Below are 22092 nucleotides of genomic sequence, written 5' to 3' on the forward strand. Positions count from 1 at the left end.
CAAGTTGACTGACTTTTGATGCTGGGAACACAGTTTTTCATGTCGGTGTGGTTGAGATAAGCCATTAAGAACTGCCATAGTCTTTAACGTGAAAACCTGTGTGTGTCTGTGTGTAAATAAATAAATAAAACCCTGACTTTGATGTTTCGATATATGAGCTTTATTAATTTTTATCAGCAAAATGTACAGAAATAACATGCATGTAGAAAAATAGTCACAAAAATAGCCTCTTTTATAAAGCAAAGGTCCAATGTGTTGAAGTGCTAGCCAATGAAAGACAATACAGAAGTCCAAAATACCTTCCATTATTATATCTTCAAATAAGATCATTTAGTGGAATAAAAAGACCACATATTGAGGGGAAAAAACTGCACATTTTGTATGAGTAAAACATACGCTGTAGTATGTTAAGTGGAAGGCACTAATAAATCAACCTGGAAGAAATACTAGGAATAAAGATAGAATGATTAGAAACTACAGGTATTGATCCAGGTTGTCTGGTTTGAGCTGCTCTGTTGTCCACAGTTTATGGAAATAGTAAGGCTACTCTATATCTCAAAACTCCAGCGTGTAGTTAAATACCTCATTTTGAAAGCATGAAGCAAAAACACTATCAAGGGGCCTGAAGCCACAGTACATTAAATTTGGGGTAAACGGGTTCTATAAGAAAATACATGGATCACATTTAAAAGCATTTACAACATTTACAAAGACCAAGGAACAACTGAATGAGAAAAGGAGTACATGTGACTCAAATACGAATATTGTCCCTATCAAAAACACTCCACAGAAAGGTAATTGCATAGATGTATATACACTTTAAACAATGACCTCTTCAAAATTTTCTCTGGAAACAAAAATAAGTTAATATTTACATACACTTTTGCTCTTTGATAAAGACTTTGGGTTCCTGGCAGATTACTCAGTATCAAGAAAAACAACATGGTCCACTTCTTAACAACTCTGAAGGCAAAAGAGAATGTAAGGCAGCTATATCACGGTCCACAGTATTAGGAGGTTCTGCAGGTCTACAGTATGTGTTTGACCGCTAAATAAGAATGTGTGTGTGTGTTATTTAGCTTCTTCATCCTCTGAGGCCTGTTTAATCTGCCGTGTGTGTAGCCTTGCCCCAGCCAGTAGCTGCCCCTCCAGGGCTGCGTGCAGATCTGGACCCCCCAGCTCCAGCAGGGGCTCCAACCCTGGAACCCCCCTGGACGCCTCAGTGTCCTCCAGGGGCCCTCTAGCCTCTCCGAGTGACCTACGCCTCCGCTTCAGATCTATCTCTCCCTGCTTCCTAACCTTCTCGTGGGAGCCCTGGGGGTGAACCTCGCCATCTTCCTCCCCTTCTCCGGGTTCTGGCTGAGCAACAGCTTTCTCTTTGAGGTCTCGTCCTCCTTTCTTCAAAGCCTCACCATCATCTATCTTGCCCCCCTGTGCAGCTTTTCCAGCATTTTGAGCTTCTATGGCCTGCTGCAGCTGAAGCAGCCTCTCCTGAGCCTCCTGCAATGCCTCCTCTTTCTTTGCTTTATCAAGTATTTCATTCTCAACTTTCTGCAGCTCCTGCTCGTATCGCTCTTTTGCAGCTTTGTCGCGTGCAAGTTTCTCTTTTAATGCTTTTTCTTTCTCAAGCTCTTGCTCTCTGATCAGATTCTCTTTTATTTCCTTTTCCAGTCGTTCTTTTTCCAGCCTTTCTCGAACTTCTTTCTCTATCTTTTCCCTCTCCAACTCTTGTTTGGCCACCATTTCCTGTCTTTCCTTTTCTATCATTTCTTTCTCTAGCCTTTCCTTTTCTTTTCTCTCCATTTCTAGCCGTTCTTTTTCTAATCTTGCCTGAACTTCTTTCTCTATCCTTTCTCTCTCTGATCTTTCCCTCTCTAACTCCTCTTCCCTGGCTAGCTTCTCCTTTATTTCCCTCTCCAGCCGTTCTTTTCCTTGTTTTGCCTGATCTTCTATGCCTGCCATTTCTTTCTTAAGTTTTTCAATTGCCTCTTCTTTTGGTAACTGGGCTGCGTGATCATTCTGAGCTACAGGTTCAAGTTTTTGCTTTCCCAATGGCACTCCCCTCGCCCCGACCTCACTTTCCTTATGTGATTCTCCTGCGAGTGCAACATTTGCATCCTCCTTGTAAGCTGCTGGTATGGCTACTTTTGCAGGGTTAGCTTCAGCACCTTTATCTTCAACCTGAGCTTGATTCTGGGCCAGAGCATGAGCCTCATTTCCTCCATCTTGTGGAGCTCCAGCTCCCTCCTTGGACTGCTCCAGTCCAGACTCCTTAGGTTTTGCTGCTCCACCTTCCATCATTTCTGGTTGTCCTTGGATGCCTTTCTCACCATCGCCTTCAGCAGCGCCCCCTTTAAATGCAAAAACATTACATTTAATTGAGGGCCACCACCTATAATAGCTGTGTTTTCTTTACAAGTTGTCATGACTACAAAAAGAAAAAAAAGAAATCGGTATATACACACCAGCAGGTTGTTTCTGGTGGATTTCCTTGTGTTGTTCTTCTATGACAGCCAATAGTTTTTCCTGTTGGTCCAGAAGCCGTTTCTGTTGTTCTTGTTGCTCCTTAATGACCTGCAGAAGCACCGCGTGGTCCAGCTGACCCTCTACATGGAAAAAAAACATTCAAAAACATTTAATTAAAATAAGTAACGACCTGTTCAGAGAACAGGGCATTAGTTAGGAGGCTTAATAAAACTAGGGCCAGACTCTGGGGGTGAGGGGGGCAGACAGGAAACAGTTAATAATCTACTACTTCCAGTTAACACGCTCTTCTAGACTGTAGCCTTAAAAAGGCAGATGTGGACACAGATTATGTTAAGAGGCAATGTGAGTGGGTGCTTTGTTTAGTTTACTAGTATTAAGTTTAAATATAAACACACACAAACATAAAACACACACAACTGTATAAGCAATAATTTTAAAAAAAAAGATGAGCCATTTTGTAAATGTTTAAAAATTTGAGTGATAGACAGATTGAGATAAACTGAAGAAGAGGCAAGAGGGAGTTCATACCTGCAACCAGCTTTTTTATCACTGCGATAGGAGTCCGGCAGAGACAGAAAGAAAAGATGGAGAAAAAAGGAAGAGAAGGCAAAAGTAAACAACAGAATAACAGAATGAGAAAGTCAACAAAAGCCAAAAAAGAGGATCGAGCTAAGTCAAGAAGTGAGAGGAAACATCTGTACTTCTTTTTCTTTTTTAACACCATCAAACAGGGGATAATAGGCAAGAAGGGATCTTTAAGATAAAACAAGCAAAGCAGGAGAAAAGAAAGAGAGGAAGTGGGCTACATAGCAGTCTAAATTAGCCAATAAGAGGAATACTGCATCATCACTCTCACACCCAGTAAACAAAGAGGTTAAATTAAGCGTTATTTATTTATTTATTTGTTGAGCCTTTCCTGTAACCTGGCTTCATATTTAGATTTTAATGTCCAGCATTTCATTTTTAACTAAAGTCCTCATATATCACTTAGTTAAAGTTTCACACTTTTACCAGTTTGATATTTTTAATGTTCAAAAACACATTTTTTCACATACTGATTTTCCTGCAGCAGATCCTTTTACTCTGAAACGTTTTACCTCCAGTCTCTTCAAATCCTGCCTCTGGAAAGCTCAGTCTGCTCTGATTGGTCAGTCGATACCACATTAGCGAATCAACATTGGCTACATACATCCAGTTCAGCTCTTTAAGAGCTGGAAACTGCTAAAAACAACAAGTCGTCTTCTAAATATAACCAACACCAACACACCTGCTGCCTTAAACACGTCTTAACTTCAGCAAAGTGGTTTTGTAAGAAAATATTTGATATTTGAAAATTAGAACAATATAAATATAAAGATAAATGCACTGGGATTTTCCCATTAATGTTGGGACAATGTTGCGGCCATAAAGGTAATTCACTAGGTCTTCAGCTTCTCAGATGCAGGGAATGCATGGAGACTCTTGTACTGAGTCTTGCTGGAAACAAGAGAACGTCTCGTATATGTTGCTCATAGCGGAAGCAATTTAAAGTCAGAGTTGGCGGAAGTGGCTCTAGTGGGACAATTAGGGTGCATCTGGATTCCATTCAGGCAGCAGCTCTTTCCATGCTTAGCAAGCTCTGCTACAAAGTTATTATTCCAGTGTCACACAGTGACACAGATAAGGAAAGCCTGGACCACATTTTAGGCAAACTATTAATGTAAAATAAAAACCCAAGTCTGTGTCTGCACAAATGTGAGGGCATTTCCCCCAACCGAGAGCAGGTCATGGTTTACAAAAAGCTGCGGCTACATTTTAGGTTTGACATCACTTTCAGCATCTCCACCTCATATAATCTTTAAATTACTATGTTACATTTAGCTGCACCCCCTCCCCCCCAAAAAAACAAACAAACAAACAAAACACTAGAATCTGTATGACTGTTAGACAACAGTCCATTAACTGCAGAAATCAAGAATATGAAAAACTATCAGCCACTATAAATGCAGTGCTTCAGTGCAAATTGATTTAGGCTGATTTTTAAATGTGGATGTGATTAGGGTTTTTCAAAACATGCTGAAAAAATTGGCAGCTACTAAATAAATGAATTTAACTTTGAATTTTATTGAACATGTCTACTCCACTTACCTTCCATCTTGTCATCTGCTGCATCTTTGCCTTCAGCAGCTGGAGCCTCTTCTCCAGCAGGGCGATGCTCTCCTTCAGCAGCTGGAGCTAAAAGGTCATTACATACCACAAACACTCTCTCAGAACGCCTTTTTCATCATTTTGCTTAACCAACAGTTAAAGAGCTTGAAATGCTCACCTTTCTCTGCAGCATCTGCAGCTTTCCCCACTTTATGGACTTGGGCTGCCGCATCCTGATTGGCTTCTGCAGCCTGATTGGCCACTACACCTGCATTATCTGCAAGGGGTTCTTTAACAGCATTGAGATTCTCACCCTCTTTTAATGGGGCAACATCCAACTTTTTGCCTGCTTCTGCAACAGGCTTATCAACCAGCTCGTTCGACAAGACCTCACCTCCACCCAGATCCTCTTCTTTTGCAGGTTTTTCATCAACCTTGTCATCTTTGTTTTCCACCTTCAAAGCATTCTCAAAATCTAGCTCGTTGCCTCTTAGAGGTTTTTCTTCACCACCTTCTGCAGGAGCAACAGGTTGTTTGTTTTCGTCTTTCAACTCTGCAATGTTCTTTCTTCTGTCTACCATGACTTTGTCATGAGGAATGGGTGGTTCATGACGATGGGCCTCTCCCTCTGGCACTGCCACACCTGGATAAATAAGAAATGGTAATCCTTACAAGTTTGACATCCAGTTAATGTTCCGATTTTGGTTCAGTTTCCTTACCCGCATCAGGACGATCCAACTGCACCTCCTCGTCCTTCTTCTCCTTCGATAGATCAACTGGTCCTTTAATCTGGGGGGGCTCACCTGGGTCCCGCTCCACAGGCTGCACCACCTCCACAGGCAGATGATTGTCAGGCTTTTCTATCTCCACTGGCTTCTTGTTTGCAGGGTTGTCTGCATGTAGGTGCAAAAAATGGAACGTCTCATTAATGCTACTGTTTCACTATGGTCAGCTAATCTAATGCCAGATATCATCCCAAGATATCCCCAAATTTAATCACAGTTTTCTGACACAAACAAGACCATAGGTAAATAAAAATTTATGCAGACAAATATATGAGGACAAAATCTGTGATCGAATGTATTGACACTTTCATCAATGATTAAAAATGAGTTGAAAATTTTCTGGAGAGACAAGATCAAATCAGAACTAATTAAGTTGTGAATAAGGCTGGGACGAGTTTAGTGATCCAATTAGAAGTTCTCTTTTTGGAACAAAGCTAAACAAAAATTTGATCTACCCCAAGGTAACAGTACAGGTCTTTTTGTTTATTTCCCTGATTATATTCACTTGGGAGGAAAAGAAAACACGACACATAGCCACATTTCAAAAATAAGAAAAATAAGCTGCTTTGTAAACTGTGTGGAGCAACCATCACCGGTAAAAACATGACAAACTTTACACTTTATCTTTTAGTCGACCAAATCAACTTTAGATTTTAGCCCACTATAGTCTTATGACATTTAGTTGATTAAAAGTCTAAGTTTAAAACAGTTAATCTTAGACTTAATTTCTTGGTGCTATAATTCTCATACTAAATGCAATCTGAAAATATGGAGATTTTTTGGTTTTGGACGTGTACAGCCACTAGGGGGCAGCAAATACTGAAAATGGTAAGACTGGCATCACTGATGTGTAGAATTAATGAGGGTGACAGGAGAGAGAAATGATATCAGAGTGTGGCAGAAAGAAAACAAGTTTTTATCCTGGCTCTTGTGAGTTTAGTGTGAAGCAAAGCTGGGAGGGAAAAAAATCCACAAATGAGACAGAAAGTTTCTGGATGGGAGTGAACAAGAAGGAACTGCACAGTAAGAAAAGACCACGAGAGCTGAGGATGATTAACTGTCAGGACTCCCTCCATGCTCTTCTTTCACCCTAAAACTGGAAACATCAGCTCAGAAGGTTTCCTCTGGGTCTCGTCTCCATTTTTTTTTTCATTTCTCCCCAAACCCATATCATCATCACCCCACACCCCATTTCCTTTTATACAGCCAGCGCTTGCAGGCATTTTATAGCTGCCATGTGAGATATGTGGGGAGAAAGAGGGTGTAGACAATGTATTTTGGGGGGAAGAGGTTTGGAGGGGGGTGGCAGGAGAAATGAACAGAGGTAGAGGGGTGGAGAGAAATTGCTGGAGTTTGAAGGGCATCAATCTCGCTTCATCAATGTCAAGCACTCAACACTGCTTTCAGATATTATCAAGAGGTTATCTCCTCACCCTGCCTGTCTGTCTATCAGTCACTCTGTCTGTCTCCATCTTTTCTTCTCCGAGAGATAAAAGAAAGCCTTTCTTCTGCCGTGGCTTTGTGCTTTTGTTTTAGTCTCACTGGCCCTTTGCTACTGGTTCACATTCTCTTTACAATGCGCCTTCAAGGTGCTGCGAGCAGTCTGTGACTTTAAAAATAAGACAAGAAACAAACATGTCTCTTGTACTGCTGGCGCATTTTAAAGGAAATAATTACATGCAACTCTGCTGTCCAATCTCAGATACTACAGACAGCTCCGGCCCACTGATGTAAATGTTTCCATGGCTCATTAGTAAACCACTTTCATTTACAGCCCATCTAGTTCCTAAGTGATTGCCAGCCATTACAGAAACTCGCGATCTTTACCGTGCAGTTCAGGGATGTCTGGTAGTTCTTGCTGGCTGTTCTTGCCAGGTGCAGGAGGAGGAGGTTGGATCCTTGGACCGGGGCTACTGGCCGAAATTGAGAGAGTGGTAAAGGTGCTGATCAGCAGGATGCCCAGACCAACAAAAAGCACCAGCTACAGGACAGGAAGTGGAGAAGAACAAATTGTCAGACAAAATATTTTCCCCAAATAAATATACTGGAAAAGTGCAGATTCAAAGCTTCTAACCTGAGCAATGATGCCGTTCTTTTGGATCTTTCTGTAGATGAGAGCAGGACAAATGAAGCAGATGAGGCTGCCCATAGTGGCTCCAGTCAGTCCCAGAATAGTTTCCACTAAAGACAGGACACCGGTTTAAAAGAATCTGCGGGCCTGTAGTGCACTAGTTCCAAAACTTGCCAAATGTTAATGGATAGAGTGCTGAAAGAGTTAGCTTAAATGTCTGAAATGGTTATAACAAACAGGACAAAAGTTAGCTCGACAAGCGGTAAAACAACTAAACTAACAGGTAAATGATCTGGAGATCCAAGGTGTGCCTCCCCAGATGTTACAGTACAATGAAAACTTAATTAAACCCACCTAAACACTGTTAAATCAACATGGCACCAATGTTACCAGAGCTGAAGCGTTTCTGTCTGTTTCAGTGCACTGGTTCTGTTTCTTTGTGCCAAAACAGGGTGAAAAAAGACTGCTAGAGTCCCAGATCTGGGCTCCTCATTACAAACTGGATTCATAACGGCCCCTCACAGACGCCATCAGTGGCACACTGCTGCTGGCAGCAGCGAGCTGTGGCCACACCCAAGTCACAACGAATGGGCCTACTGGGCGTCAAGCCCGGAAACCCATCGTTCATCTAGAGGACGGACACCATATTGTTTCCCTCAGATTTAGTGCCCATTCCCCCCAGGGTCCTTACCTCCTTTCTCCGCAGTCTATTAGCCTGATTAAATACACAAAGAGCCAATCTGACCGGCTCTGTGTGTGTCTCCGTGTTCACCCAATCAAAACTTTAACAAACAGTGGGTGGATAAAACATAAAATAATGCTAACCTTTACATCTATGCAATTTTGGAGCCTTTTGTGAGAGAGACAAGGACTTAAGGAAGCTGACGGAGAGCCAATACTGGTGTGTACTGGACGTTTGTTTGTGTGTGAGAAAGAGTCCGGGAGAATAATAGCCCTATCTTCCTGTCTGCCCATCTAAAAGGAGATAAAAGTAAGGGTCCTGATTTAAGGACTGTGTTAGAGTGTGACAGTCACTGACTCGTAAAGTCACATTCACACACATCGTAAAGCTCCCCAGCTACGCCCACATAAAGGAACACATGCACCTTAAAGACCTCCAGCGAGCAGCACACATACACACACCATTTTATTTTAGTCCATGCAATCCACGACCAATTTTTCACACACACACACACACACACACACACACACACACACACACACACACACACACACACACACAGAGGACGTACCGTTGGGGATGAGAATGCCCCCCAGCATAGTGCCAAACACAATGGACAGGGTGATCATCTTGAAGCGCAGAGGAGGCATGTAACCCCCAGCGGCAAATGTCCCATCCTTCTGCTGTAAGACAAAAACGATAAGATAGAAAAAAAAAGAGCTAAAGAGAGGATTTAGTGAGGGGTGGGGGGATATGAATGTAACAAATCTCACATTTACAAACTGATTACAGATTCAATACGTTTATGCTGCACAGCAGGTGTTTCCCAGGGACTCTGTTTACACGAAACACTTCTAAATGCATCTTCAAACTGCATGAAAGAAAGAATGGGAGGTCCTCTTTCACAATCAAATTTGTATCCAAATTCTCATCCCTCTACTATTAACAATTCAGTAAAGTGAGAAAACCATCAAGCAAACAAGCATTAAGACTTTCTTTTTTTTAATGTAGAGGACAAAGGGAGCGTCTGAGTATATCTGAACTCACTTGTTGCTCAAAAAGCATAGTGTTGATGGCCTGGCGGCAGGGCAGGATCATCATGGGAAATCCAACAGCTACAGACATCATAAAACCAACGCGTATCATCTCTGTCACCAGGTTGGATGGAAAGTTCATCAACACGTTCCCTGCGATATTCTCTGTAAAGCTGACGTATCCAAAGAAACCCACCTGGAGACAGAACCAAACATGGTGTTTGGGAAAAAGCAAAAAGAAGGAGAAATGAATATGGGAGAACTTGTTTATTTTATTTTATTTTTTTCATTTCCTGAGTTTTCTTTCTTTTTTTCTTTTAAGTGTGAAAGTGTGTACACATGGATGAAATTTTTATAGTTTCTGACGCCAATATCAGCCATCAAGACTGTTTTAATATCAGGATAAAGACACATTTTGCCATAAATAATATAAAATACCAGAAACTCCATCAAGACTGTGTACTAGAATGCTAGGTAAAAATGGTAAATGGCCTGTATTTGTATAGCGCTTTACTAGTCCCTAAGGACCCCAAAGCGCTTTACACATCCAGTCATCCACCCATTCACACACACATTCACACACTCAGAATACACATTGTTGTTTATAATGATGGTTATTTTATCAGATGAATTATACAGTCATAAAATCTTGTTGTTTCATGAGTAAGACCTATGATAGACTAAATGTTGCTCTCTGATTAATCACGCTTACCAACTTACATGCAGGACAATGTCACTGCTCTTTCTCTTCATCATGGTTCCCTCACAGAAACCATGATGAAAGACTGCAAAAATCTAACATGCTAGTCTTTCTCTCAGGACCAGATACAGTGCAGGTTTTGTCCATAAAGACCAGAGGCTGCATGTACAAGACTGATGTAGCCTCAGGGTCTGAAACACGAAGCCGGTGTGGAAGTGCCTCAAGACCTAATTTTTTTTGTCACATCTGGTTTTAAAAACAGCAAGAGAGCAATGGCTAAAACTCATCAGGTCTTTGGTAACTAGTGAGTGAAGTTAAGGTGGCTGTTTGCATCTTTTATATACAGTCTATGAATATCAAACACAAGAGGAGATAACATAACTGACTGATTTGCAAGCTCCATATTTAAATCAGTGCCGTACATCATCCAGATTAGTCTGATATTGTGTAATCTAATCCCATCATAAGACATTAAAAAAGTGAACTGATGTCATTAGCTTTTTTGGCAGTGACCTGTTAAAATTTTAAGATAAGTAAACTCAGATACTCTTTAATATTACAAAATAGGAGTGGTGTGAACACAACTGAGAAAGAGTGGTTCCACTCACTGTGATGTAGAAGATGGTAACAACGTTGAGAGATGAAGTGAAAATGGTGCTCATGCGCTTAACAGACGGCTCATCGAGGCTGTCGTAGGTTGGTAGCACTTGCCTGTAAGAGATAGTCAGCCAAAAAAAAACACCCTGTATACTGCATGGCACAACACTATTGTTGAAATGTGATCTTATATTGTCTGAATTATCAGACATACAAATTCTACAATGCAACAGTTCTAGCAGGGAGATCGAGGAACGTAGTCCTACAGATGTTTCATTTGATTTTTGTCCCCCCAAACAGCTGGCAATATGACAGTCTTCACGGCCACTTACTTCAAATTTGGAAACCGCTCTGTAGCGTTACTTTATTAAGCAGCCATATGGGGGTCCATTTGTGCTGCTCAGTAATCAAATGATGCATCTCTTCCCTCATGTCCTTGTCAATATCCAACTAACACTGGATAGTTTCATCTACACGATTTCATCTTCTTTGTTTAGCCCATTAAAAATATATGAATGCAATGCCATTATCAATAAACATTTGAAATTAATACTTCAATCTTCTACTTCGATGCAATCAAACTACTTCAAAAAGTCATTCGACTCAATCAATCATACAACATCATATAAATGAAGGTTTTTCAACAATTGGAATCTTCATATTGAGAATATGAATCTTAATTCATATTCATATCAATTCATGCTTTAAGTTTTATTTTTTTATTGCAGTCATTTCTCACAATGGCAGTAGATGAAAGTAATGTAATGGGAGTGGTAGTGATGTATGCACAAGTGTTTGTCTAGATACCACTGCGTATGTGTTTGTGTATGTGTGTGTGACAGACACAGTATGGGTGACAGTAGTGAAGGCCGGCTGAGGCTGAAATGCTCGTCTTTTAACGCAGGTGTCGACCTCCTTTCATCATTTCCTGTCCTGTGCTTTAAGGCGAGTGTGGGAGTGTGGAGGAGACCATCGGCACATTAACCAGTGAATTTACAGGCTTTATATATAACAGCAAGTGGCTGGACAGGTTTTAGAGCATTATAAACTTTCCTGGCAGACTCTTTTTACTCGCCTCCTTTTTCTCTCTCCCTCCCTTTCTCTTATACATGTGAGAGGCAAAAGACAGAAGAGAGAGAGAAACCATAACTTTCACTGGCCTTTGTTCTCCCTTTGCCTGACTCTCTGTTCACACACTCGGTTTTATTAGCTAGCATGATGCCATTCCTTGTGCTTGTTTAATGTGGAAACCAGTTAATGTTATAACCAATGTTAAATAAAACGTTATACTGCAAGCGCAGTGCAAAAGCATCTAATGGTTGCTCAATAGACCTGACTCGGAGGCTAGTCCTTAAACACAATGAAATCTCAAATATGATGCAGACTGACTGTGGGAGAAGTGAGTGTGGAAGACAATGTCATTAAATGGGACTGAAAACACACCAGCAGTAGCATCATAGAAAGATGTTTCTGCCATACATGTTTTTCTTATGTCCCTCTATTATGAGCTAACTGCTCCTCGCTGTTCAGACGCTCAGCCAAAAAACAACAGGGCCAGCTCCCATCCCATCATAATGGTGATGTTAAGTAATGTTTTAACTGAAAGTAAACACATTTCATGAATGTAATAAAAATCCAATGTGCTGAGAGCTGTTTAATCAGCCTGTGAATACATCAGTGTGTCTGTGAGATGGCGGCAGTCCAATGTGTTGATTAGTGGTTTGGCTTAAGCTGCCTGCCGCATAACGGAGCGCTTGCCTCGCTCAGCCTTACCACAGGCCAAGAAATCGCCATGCCAAATATCACTCAGCACTACTAGTGGGACGACGGAGGAAGCACACATAAACACATACAAGCTCATACTTTCTTCTTGTTGGATCACATGCACACCTCGCTTGCTAATGATCACGCCTGTCTGCCATACCATAATGTTATGTTAGCTTTGTGTGATTACATTAATTAAAAAGTCTTGTTTCACTCCCAAGGCTACAGTCGCCCACTTCTATCACTTACCTCACTCTTTCTCACACTAAACAAAACCATACACTGCCACCACCCAAACATCTGGCCCCTGATGACCTCACCGTAACACCCTACAGCCCTCTCCAGCACCAAAGATTAAATTGCTCCACCAGTATCCTGTTAGACATTCATGTCTAACAGGATACTGGTGCAGTGAGCTGAACCACCCGCTCAGCTCACTGCACGCCCAGAGTGGGCACTGAAGCTTGGAGGACAGGACAAAAAGAGGCAGTGACAAAGCATGCAGATGAGTGAAAATGGAGACAGTAAAGAAGAAGTTGTGCAGAGAAGCTGTGATCAGTGAAAATAAACCAGTGAGCATTGTGAACAGCATGCAAACGCTGTGTTGGAAACCTTCTTATTATTTACTGTTAGTAAAGACTGCAGCACAGCATTCATTATATATAAGAGCCCAACCGAGAGGATGCTCAAACTTTGCTAGCTCTTTTGACCTAATAAATACATTATTACCATTACATGTAGTGGTATAGCATCACAGCTGGGCACACAGCGGTCTGGAGTCAAACAGGGTCTTTACACTAACACGTTTCTTAATAAAACATTGCTGGAAAGTGAAAAGAACACCTCATTTTCCCCCATCATTTTTCACTTTCGCTAATATTAGGGTTGATATCAGATGTTCACCACATGAATATCAAGGCCAAAAGAATTCACTTTTATCCATCTTAACCACTTATCCAATTCCCGATCACTGGGGCTCCCCGAGTCTACTCCAGCTGTCATTTGCTAAGAGGCGGGGTACTTTATTTAAAGTGCACTTTAACTAGAGCACCAGACTGCTGTGACTCGATCAGGTGAGTAACAAACTGAAGAAACCTGCGACTTAAAGCACAATAACGGAGTCTCATGTGGTGTTAGTGTTAGCTGACGAATGCAGAGGAGAGAGGAGGAGCAGCGGCACAAGAAGGCAACAACACGGAAGCTAAATTAAGAATTCATTCCTCAACAGCTTAACTCTCCCTGTGTGAGCATCGCAGTTTGATTTAGTGGGATTGTTGTGGAATGTGAATCTCTCTCTGTGTGTAAGAGAGAAGTTATCACAGCTACAGAAAAATTCATGGATTATTAAAGTAAGGTGACCACCTCACTTTAAAAATGCATAATATGTAGGCAAGAAGAAGCTAGTGATGGATTACTCACATATATTATCAATTGCTTCTTCTGTATATCATGATTATCATCAATAGCCATATATTTCAACACCTCTGGTGCATATTTATAGACAGCAGCTAATGCATAGTCAGCTTCAAAAATCCAACATGCCTTCCTCTCAAAAAGCATCCAGTACTTTGCAGCTTTTGCAAATCTAAACCATCCACTTGATTTTATTTTTTCATATAAGTGTCCGCTCATCTTCTGTGTCAGATTACGTCCTTTTCCGACTGAATTAGAAAACACAAAGCGAAAAGTAAGCGCAGATACGTTTTGGTTAAAACTACAGAAAGCACATCTAAGCAACAAAAGCAGCTTCTTTTTACAAATAGCGATGCCTTATCAACCACCTCCACCACAAATCTGTGTTTCTCTTTACCCCAAATCCTCCACCGTGGCTTTAAAAGAATGCTGTGAGTATTCATGCACCAATTGTGAAATTTTCTCTACATGCAGCGATAAAAGATTTAGTTCCCGGTGTGGAAGTGCGGAAAAGCCCACGTTTTGGGAGTTGCACTGCACATATTTATAAGACTAATATCAAATGTTCGCTATAAGTCACTGAGCTTCCAACGTCAGAATTCTATATAGTCGTGGTTGACATTACTTTCATCATGTGATCCTGCACAGGTGGAGGAGTACTTACGACTGGCAGGCGAAGGCCATCCCACAGATGGGGAGACAGCGAAACACACCCTCCCAGCGCACCATATTGATGTGCCCTAGCCACCAGCCGCTGAGCAGCCCATGTTTGAACGAGGACAGCACCATCTGAGGGGAAGGAGGTGGGGGGAAGGGGGAGTTACGGCCCAAACCAAATGGAGAAAAGTTGGGGAAAGAGTGAAAAGAAGAATGGGAACAATACCCTCGCTTATGGCTCACAGACAGATAATGAAAGTAATAAATGGGGAGAGAAAAACCAGAGAAAATGAAGAGCTGGAAATAACAAAGAGACGTGACAGGAAATCCCACACTGAACAAAACCTGCTGTAGTGGAAAAACTGGAGTAATGAAGATGATACAAAATGAATAAAAGCAAAAATCATAAATTTGCAAGAAATAAGAGGCATATGAAAGGAATATGTAGACAAACACTAATTGATAGGTTTTCATCAGCATGTGCTCTGTCTTGCTCCTCCCAGCACCTGATAAGATCCCAAAGGAAAACCTGCCACACCCACACAGACCAGGACTGAAGGTGGAGGGCAGCAAAAATGAGCCTGTCACTTCACTATGTTCTCTGCCTTATTACTACTGCCACCAAAAACACACACACAAACACACAGAGCTCAAACGGCTCAGACCAAATCACAATCAAAGGTGAGATTGCGGATGATTGAAAGAAGGAGGAAGAAGGCTCAGGTAGGTCGGAGGAGGGTGTAAGGAGTGTCACACTGCGGGGGAAACATCACGCTTCCTTCACTCACCCCCTCTCCGTCCCCACCGCCTTACAGTGGTATGTTATATTTTTTGGGAGGGGGAGGGGGGTGGATTCCATGGTTTACTTACGGGTGACAGCAGAAGGTTGTGGCGATAATAGGCAGGCACTGAATGACCCCCTTGAAGCGCCACAGGTGAACTTGCTCCATCCAGGAGCCCGAGATTATGCCGTAGCGCAGAGACGACAACACTATCTACAGCACCAGAAGCAGAAACAGCAGCGGAAAAGGAGGGGGTGGGAGGGAGCAAACAAAGGGTGCAGAAAGATGAGGAGAGTGGAGTGAAAGAGTGATGGTGGGCAGAAGGACGAGAGAGACAAGACGAGAAAGAAAGAAGTAAAGTAGTACAATGGAGAGAAACGAAAGAGGGGGACAATTAATGGTAGGATGAAAAAGGGAGGGAAGCAGGTACATCACTGTTAGATGGTTAGGGGTCTGGGCCAGGCCGGGCCTGGATCTAAAGCCGGACACACACCACACCACTGTTCCACCTTATCGACATGCCACAGAGCTAGAACTCACATCACACAGAAATAGTACAAACAGCATTTTGAAGTCTGTGGAACCAGTACTGCAGGACAGTAAAACAGAGCTACCCACACATGCACGCACCAACTGTGTGTGCATATTTAAAGAGTAAATGAGTTGAATCACATGAGCCAGAAAACTGCTGCTGGATGGCTTCTACACTCAAACTTTTCACCTCTGATCACACTTCAGACTAAATGCATCTTGTGCAGGGCGCTGTGTGCAAATGCAAATGGCAGCGTGCTCCTGCGGTTCGATCAGAAGGTGCTGCATAAAGCATCATTTCTGGTCCCACCAGAGTGCATGTCTGCATACACGATTTTGCTTGGATGGGGTGCAGAGAGGTTTTTACGGACCAGACGTGCTTCCGTGTGTTGTTGTGTGGGCCAAAATAGTGGCGCGAGCAACAGCGGAGGTTATCGCGAATGGGAGAAACATGAAATAACTTCAACGATCAAAAAATAAAGTACGCAAAGCACAGATAGTGTCTCAAATGGACACTTTTCATTGTTTTTAACAGTTTGGCTTGTTGTATGCTAGAACTTTGCCTTTCTCTGCGTCGGCCTGATAGACCAACAACAACACAAGCAAGAGTGGCCCACAGACCGGTTGTACCACATTCTCTGTTGTTAAAAGGAGAAAACGTACATAGCTCCCTGCAGGCCGATGGGCTATCTCCGCCCTGCCAGCGGACTGTGAACACGCTCTTCCTGCTGAACCATAAATTTCGCCTTTGTGGCATACAACTGCACTTCTTTTAGAAACTGTTGCAAGAAATGTGCTCCGTGCTGCACTGACGCCTATTTGGACTGAACTTCACATGCATGACATGCAGTTCTCTGCTACTGACCTGTGGCCAGAAGTGAAGCTTGATTTAAACATTGGGCTTGGCCACAGAGCAAAAGTTGTAATTTATGTAACTTCACAAACTTGAATGTTTTGATTTCTTAAAAGAAACTATGTCCCAGTAGTTACTACCGCAGCCAGCTGTTGTGGTGGTGCTGTCGATCAGTGCTGACTAGCTGCTCCAGAAATATATGCACACACACTGTTTTGTCTTTAAAGAAAAAAAAAGCATTTTACATGCTGCATAAACAGCCAAAAGTTTAAGTTTGATATATGTAAAATAAATCGGACATATGTGGGAGTTTCTGTTCTACAGTTGAGATTGATGTTTATTGGAACTGACCATTTATTCTCCACTTCCTTTCCATTTACACAACTTTTAATGTCTCTTGTGGCCATTGCCAAGTAGTGCCTTCCCAGGGGAGAGCCTTTTTTCAGTCTATAACGAGCAGCGCAGCAACTGTTCTCTGTCTCAAATGATTTCATGCAGATTTTCTCTTTAAAAATAGGAGCAAGACAATATTGCATTGTACAAGGATGTCACAGCTCTGTACAATGGTGCGCATAAGAAAGAATTAACACAGAAGACAACAAAATGACCATTTGGCCAAATAACATTTTGAAAATCAAATAAGCAACCATGGCTAATAAGCTGTGCTGCAACTTACACATGCTTTAAATCTATTTGTTCTTTACATGTACAGCTTGGCTATTGTTAACCTCTTCTTTATCATGCTGTACTAACAGACAGGCGACAAAAACAATCATTTTTAATCTTTTTTACTGATAATTATGCTTAATCTATTTGCCTCTCAAGATCTGCAACCAAAAAGAATTTCTGCTACAGCCTATTCACATGCACTGTGTAAAGTTTAGATGTATGTGTGTGTGTGTCGGTGGGCTAACCGTGAACATGAAGAGGGTGTAGAACATCAACGCCATAGCTGAGAAAGACTGCAGAGTGGCCATCATGTTCCTCTGCAGACTCAGAGGGAGTACGATGAACAGCGACACTATAATCAGCAACAGCACGCGAAAACTGCCGGTCACCTATACACAACAGAGTGACAAAACAACACACTTGCTTAGTTTCAGTATTTTTCCTGTTTTCACAATAGAATTTTTGATTGACTCCATTCAACATTTATTACTAGTGTTGGTCGCAAAAGCCTAAAATTAAGAAAAAGTAGAAGCGAGTAGCAACAAAATCATGATATCAAACCTGTAAACCCAACAGCTGAGCAAAGAAATTTGAGCCCAAATCAGCAATGACAACATAGAAGGCAATACAGGTCCCCAACATCAAACCGATCATGCTGCAGGGACACAAAAAGACAGAGACAAGAGAAACCTTGTGAAAATGTGTGTTTTTAAAAAACCAAAACTAATATGTCTTTGTTGTGTAGATGATCTACAATGAATAATCTAAATATCCATTGTAATGGATCCATTGTTTCCACTGAACATCTAAAATGTTCCAGTGATCCAACAACTGTATTACTGATAGGCAGAAACTAAAATTTGTGAATGAACTTGCCTCGTTTCCACCAGTGCCTTTCCTGGTTTCCCGTAAGCGTGGAAGGCTGCAAAGAATAAGAGTGCCATCAGTGTGAGCAACATGCAGAAAAACAGAGGGCAGTGCACTAAAAATATTCTGTCCTGATAAAACTGACGATCAAACAAGATTAAATGTGCTCATTCATTGTTTGTAACACATATGGAAGTAGCTTAAATATTGTCCTTGTGGGCAGAGATTTGTTTACTTTACTGTTATTGACACTTCTGCACTTGATGTCATCTCACTACTCTATTTGCTTATAACTGTTAGCAGAATTAGTGACAAATAACAACTTCTTTCGCTACTTTAATCAGGAATCAGCTGTTTCTTAAAATGGGCACCATTCCCTGTAAAATATCAGGCTTTTCCACAAACATACTGGCGACTGAAAACATTACATAACAGAACAAAACGAATACAAGTAAATATTTCTCTTGTTTGCCACTTTAGCTCACCCAGTCCAGCATAAGTCCTTCGTTTGGTGCTGCTGGCCGTGTGGACCAGAAACATACAAGACTTGTGGGTCATCCACGAACAGAAGAACAGCAGGATAGTTCCCAGCACTATCCCACACTGTGAGAAGACAGATGGAAAGTTAGCTGGCGTGTGTCCTCAAGCCAATTCAAATGGGATCGTTCTTAAACTTTAAACGACAATATTTCTTCCTTCAAACTACTTAGAAGCACAATACAGGGGAGGAAACCTTCAGTCAGCTGTAAAACAAGTATACCCTGGAAAAGATTCTGATGCTAGGCCTACAGAAAGAAACAGCCAAAAAGAATACAAGCACACTTGGCATGACTTGACATGCTGATCATTGTGTGTGTGTATCTCCAAACATGTAGTGGTGCTAAAAAGGCATGACAAAGTTAAAAGTTTGGTAACAGCTTAGTTGACTAAAAAGAAAAATCATGTAATAAAGCACCAAATGCGATGTGAAAGCATTACATGTTCATAGAAAGTGGAGATATCCTCCAAGATAAATCTGCTAAATCTGCTCCATCCCTGCTGTCATAGGCTGAGAACCTAACATTCGAGGAAACCAGAGTACCCGGAGAGCACTGATGAAACCGAGCACCACTGTGCTCCCCAGAGGGTGAAATCCTTTACATGCAAATAATGTATTTCTTATTCAATCACATAACCCTTTGACGTTGATATATATTATATTTGTACTGGTAAAAATGAAGCTACCTGACAGTGAATAACACTGTTAATATGTTAAAAGTAGTTTTCCTTTTAAAAATCATAAGATGAATGCAGTAACAGCAGATCTTTTTCCCAGCAGTCCCTTTCTTATGAAAGATGTATAAGCACAAATGTTACTAATGATATTAATAAAGGCCTTGTTCACTTCAGGTGCTTAGTAACACCTGTTTACCTATCGTACCTTACTAAAACTTTTGTGAAACAAGATCATGAGCTAATATGACAAAAGGAGGAGAAAGGGAATTTTTTTGGACACTGGTGAAGCATTCCCTCTGATCCTGCAAATATTTTAACAGAGAGTGGGGTTTTTCGGAGAGACTTAAGGACAAGTCCCGCAAGGTAAGCGTCGCAGCAGCAGCAGACCCACCTGTTTGAAGCAGAAGGGCATGGTGAGCACACTGACTCCAACGATGCTGTTCACCACGTTCATGATGAGGCCCGAGTTGGACGCCGTCATCTTTAATCTCCTAAGCGACGCTTCTTCCCCCTTCGGTAAGAAAATGTCAAGCAAAGCGGGACAGCAGCAAGCTGCAGGCGAACGGAGGTATAGGAGTGACGGCAGAAACGGCAGCGCACAGCTGGGACCAAACTCATCCGCCGATTAATGACGTGGCGCTCTGAGAGGAAACACGGAAACAACAGAGCTTAACCCGTGACACACTTCCAGCTGTCTTCCTTTCAAATGTTACAGTAAAACCGGTTCACACCGCCGAGCTCAATGTTTACAATGCGACCGGATAAAAGTATTTTAAGTTACAGGTTGACCCGTTAGTAGTGGCACCACTGTAGTCTCATTAGCTCACTTTTCTCTTCCACTTCTGTTCCTCGCCCTCCGCCTCGCTGTCCTGTTTACGTTATCATTGGAAATTTTGTGACATTAAAGGTCAACTGTCGTCTTTTTGTGTATATAACCTACGAGTTGATTAAAAAAAGGCAGTATGAAACGATGATAAGTCCACCAAGGTTGTTTTTCTGAACGCGTTTCCAGGAAGTACAGATGGCAGCCGAGGAGGTGAGTGAAGACAAGTCAGCCTGCTAGTTTCAGTACTGTGGAAATGCTTGGGCGCCCACTAGTGGTCACTTTGTTATTTTATTTTTTCTTTATTTTTTTTTATTAGATAGATAGATAGATAGATAGATATTTCTAACTTTAATCCTTACTTAAAGCCACTGCAGTGCCAAAACACAACAGCTAAGTAGACTACACTGATTTTAGGCACAGACTAGCTCATTTTTATTTATCCTTGCTTACTTCACTACATTTCAATAGGGGATTATTGGGGTTTCAGCATATCAGAGTTTATCTAACAGTTGTTGTTATTTTTCAGACAGGATTTCATCATACGTACAGATAATAAGCTTATAAATATATATATATATATATATATATATATATATATATATATATATATATATATATATATATATATACTCCTATGATACATTTTTCCAGAGTGCTTTCAATACTACTTTTGTTTCTTTTCCCCTGAGTATTTTGACATTGTTGTATTTGCACTTTTACTTAACTAAAGAACCTAAATAGTTCTTCCGTCACTGATGAGCTCTGTAACCATAACAGTACCAACAACAGACACGCTTGAATCCTGTTTTTCCAGAGCCCTCAGATATTCCCGTCAGGAAAGGGAAACAAGCAACAAAAGCCTAAAAGAGAATAGACCAAACTTGAATGACGTTGGAGAAAATATTCAGCCTTGCACCTGAAACATTGCTGGCAGTATGGGCGGTTTATTTCCGTTAGCTTTAGTGCCTGCCTGGTGCCCTCTCTGATAGATGACTATTGTGTTGTATGACCAGGAAAGAGAAGAAGGAGCCCCAGGTTGGATGGGGGGAGAGGTGGGGGGTTGACCTAAGAGCGCTTCCCCCCCACACACCAAATTCGGGTGTGCTTCCCCCCGGGGACAAGGGATTTTCAGCAGCAGGGATGTGATGAAGCTTTAAGAGGCGCAGGAGGGGAATTTTGAATTGTAGAGAGGTGTGTGTGTGTGTGTGTGTGTGTGTGTGTGTATGTGTGTGTGTGTGTGTGTGTGTGTGAGAGAGAGAGAGGAATTTCCAGCCTTTCAGTATCACCTTTATCTGAAAACACACTTTTATTTGAATATATTTCTTCATTCTCCTTTAATCGTACTTATTTGTCTATTTTTTCAGCACTTTGTATATTTGCCGTTCATTTTTTAAATTTAGACGGTCTAATGTTTATTATGTATACATGTGCATGAGTGCGTGCTTGTGTGTTTATGTGTGTGTGTGTGCATATGTGTATGATCAGAGAGGTTAAGACAGGAAAACCCTGGCCATTGTGCGCCAGTGACCCCTCAAAATCAATGTGACAGACCGGCTGATTGGCTGGAGGGTCCTGTCTCTCTGCACATAATCCCTCAAGGTAGACCCTCAGCCAGGCCTCCTGCGCTTGTGTGTGCTGTGTGTGTGTATGCTGTGCATGTGTGCGTGGCAATATCTCTGCTCGTATGTGTGTCTTTCTGCACCTAATCCCTCTAGATAGACCAAAGGCCATGGGATGGGGTATTAGTGCAGTTACAGCAGGTCGGTCCTGTGTGTGTGTGTGTGTGTGTGTGTGTGTGTGTGTGTGTGTGTGTGTGTGTGTGTGTGCGCGAGTGTGTGGGAGATAGAGAGCTTGAGTGTGGGGACTACTTCACAGTAGCCCAATTAGGCTGCAGAGTGCTTATGTATTTCAGTAGGGCGCAGTTATGTGTGGAGGCAGTAGTGGGTTTTAGAGGGAGCGAGGGGGGCAAATTTTAGGGCAGATTTGGACGGATAACCCGGTTGGGGTAAAATTAGACGCAGGCCTCTGAATT

At 41.8% G+C, this 22092-nt stretch overlaps 1 protein-coding gene across 6 annotated transcripts; it reads right to left on the reverse strand.

Annotated features, from left to right (window-relative positions):
• Nucleotides 1-146: 146 nt before the first annotated feature.
• On the reverse strand, nucleotides 147-20277 carry slc38a10 (solute carrier family 38 member 10). Of its 6 annotated transcripts, XM_063481475.1 has the most exons (19): nucleotides 20062-20277; nucleotides 19626-19875; nucleotides 18505-18622; nucleotides 18029-18074; nucleotides 17714-17807; nucleotides 17398-17541; nucleotides 14325-14449; nucleotides 10495-10597; nucleotides 9200-9382; nucleotides 8724-8835; nucleotides 7474-7580; nucleotides 7227-7380; nucleotides 5334-5507; nucleotides 5009-5257; nucleotides 4793-4903; nucleotides 4615-4701; nucleotides 3016-3036; nucleotides 2466-2606; nucleotides 147-2351 (listed from the first exon to the last, which is right to left on the reverse strand). In XM_063481475.1, exons 2-19 carry the CDS (start codon nucleotides 19713-19715, stop codon nucleotides 1072-1074), a joined length of 3339 nt encoding a protein of 1112 aa, XP_063337545.1. In that variant the 5' UTR covers nucleotides 19716-19875; nucleotides 20062-20277; the 3' UTR covers nucleotides 147-1071. The 6 variants fall into 6 exon arrangements, with proteins under 6 accessions (XP_063337545.1, XP_063337541.1, XP_063337542.1 ...); XM_063481471.1 differs by having other exon boundaries at nucleotides 4793-5257; XM_063481472.1 differs by lacking the exon at nucleotides 14325-14449 and adding an exon at nucleotides 15188-15312 and having other exon boundaries at nucleotides 4793-5257.
• Nucleotides 20278-22092: the final 1815 nt, after the last annotated feature.

This window comes from Pelmatolapia mariae, linkage group LG8 (genome assembly GCF_036321145.2).
Source record: "Pelmatolapia mariae isolate MD_Pm_ZW linkage group LG8, Pm_UMD_F_2, whole genome shotgun sequence".
NCBI classification, from domain to species: domain Eukaryota; kingdom Metazoa; phylum Chordata; class Actinopteri; order Cichliformes; family Cichlidae; genus Pelmatolapia; species Pelmatolapia mariae.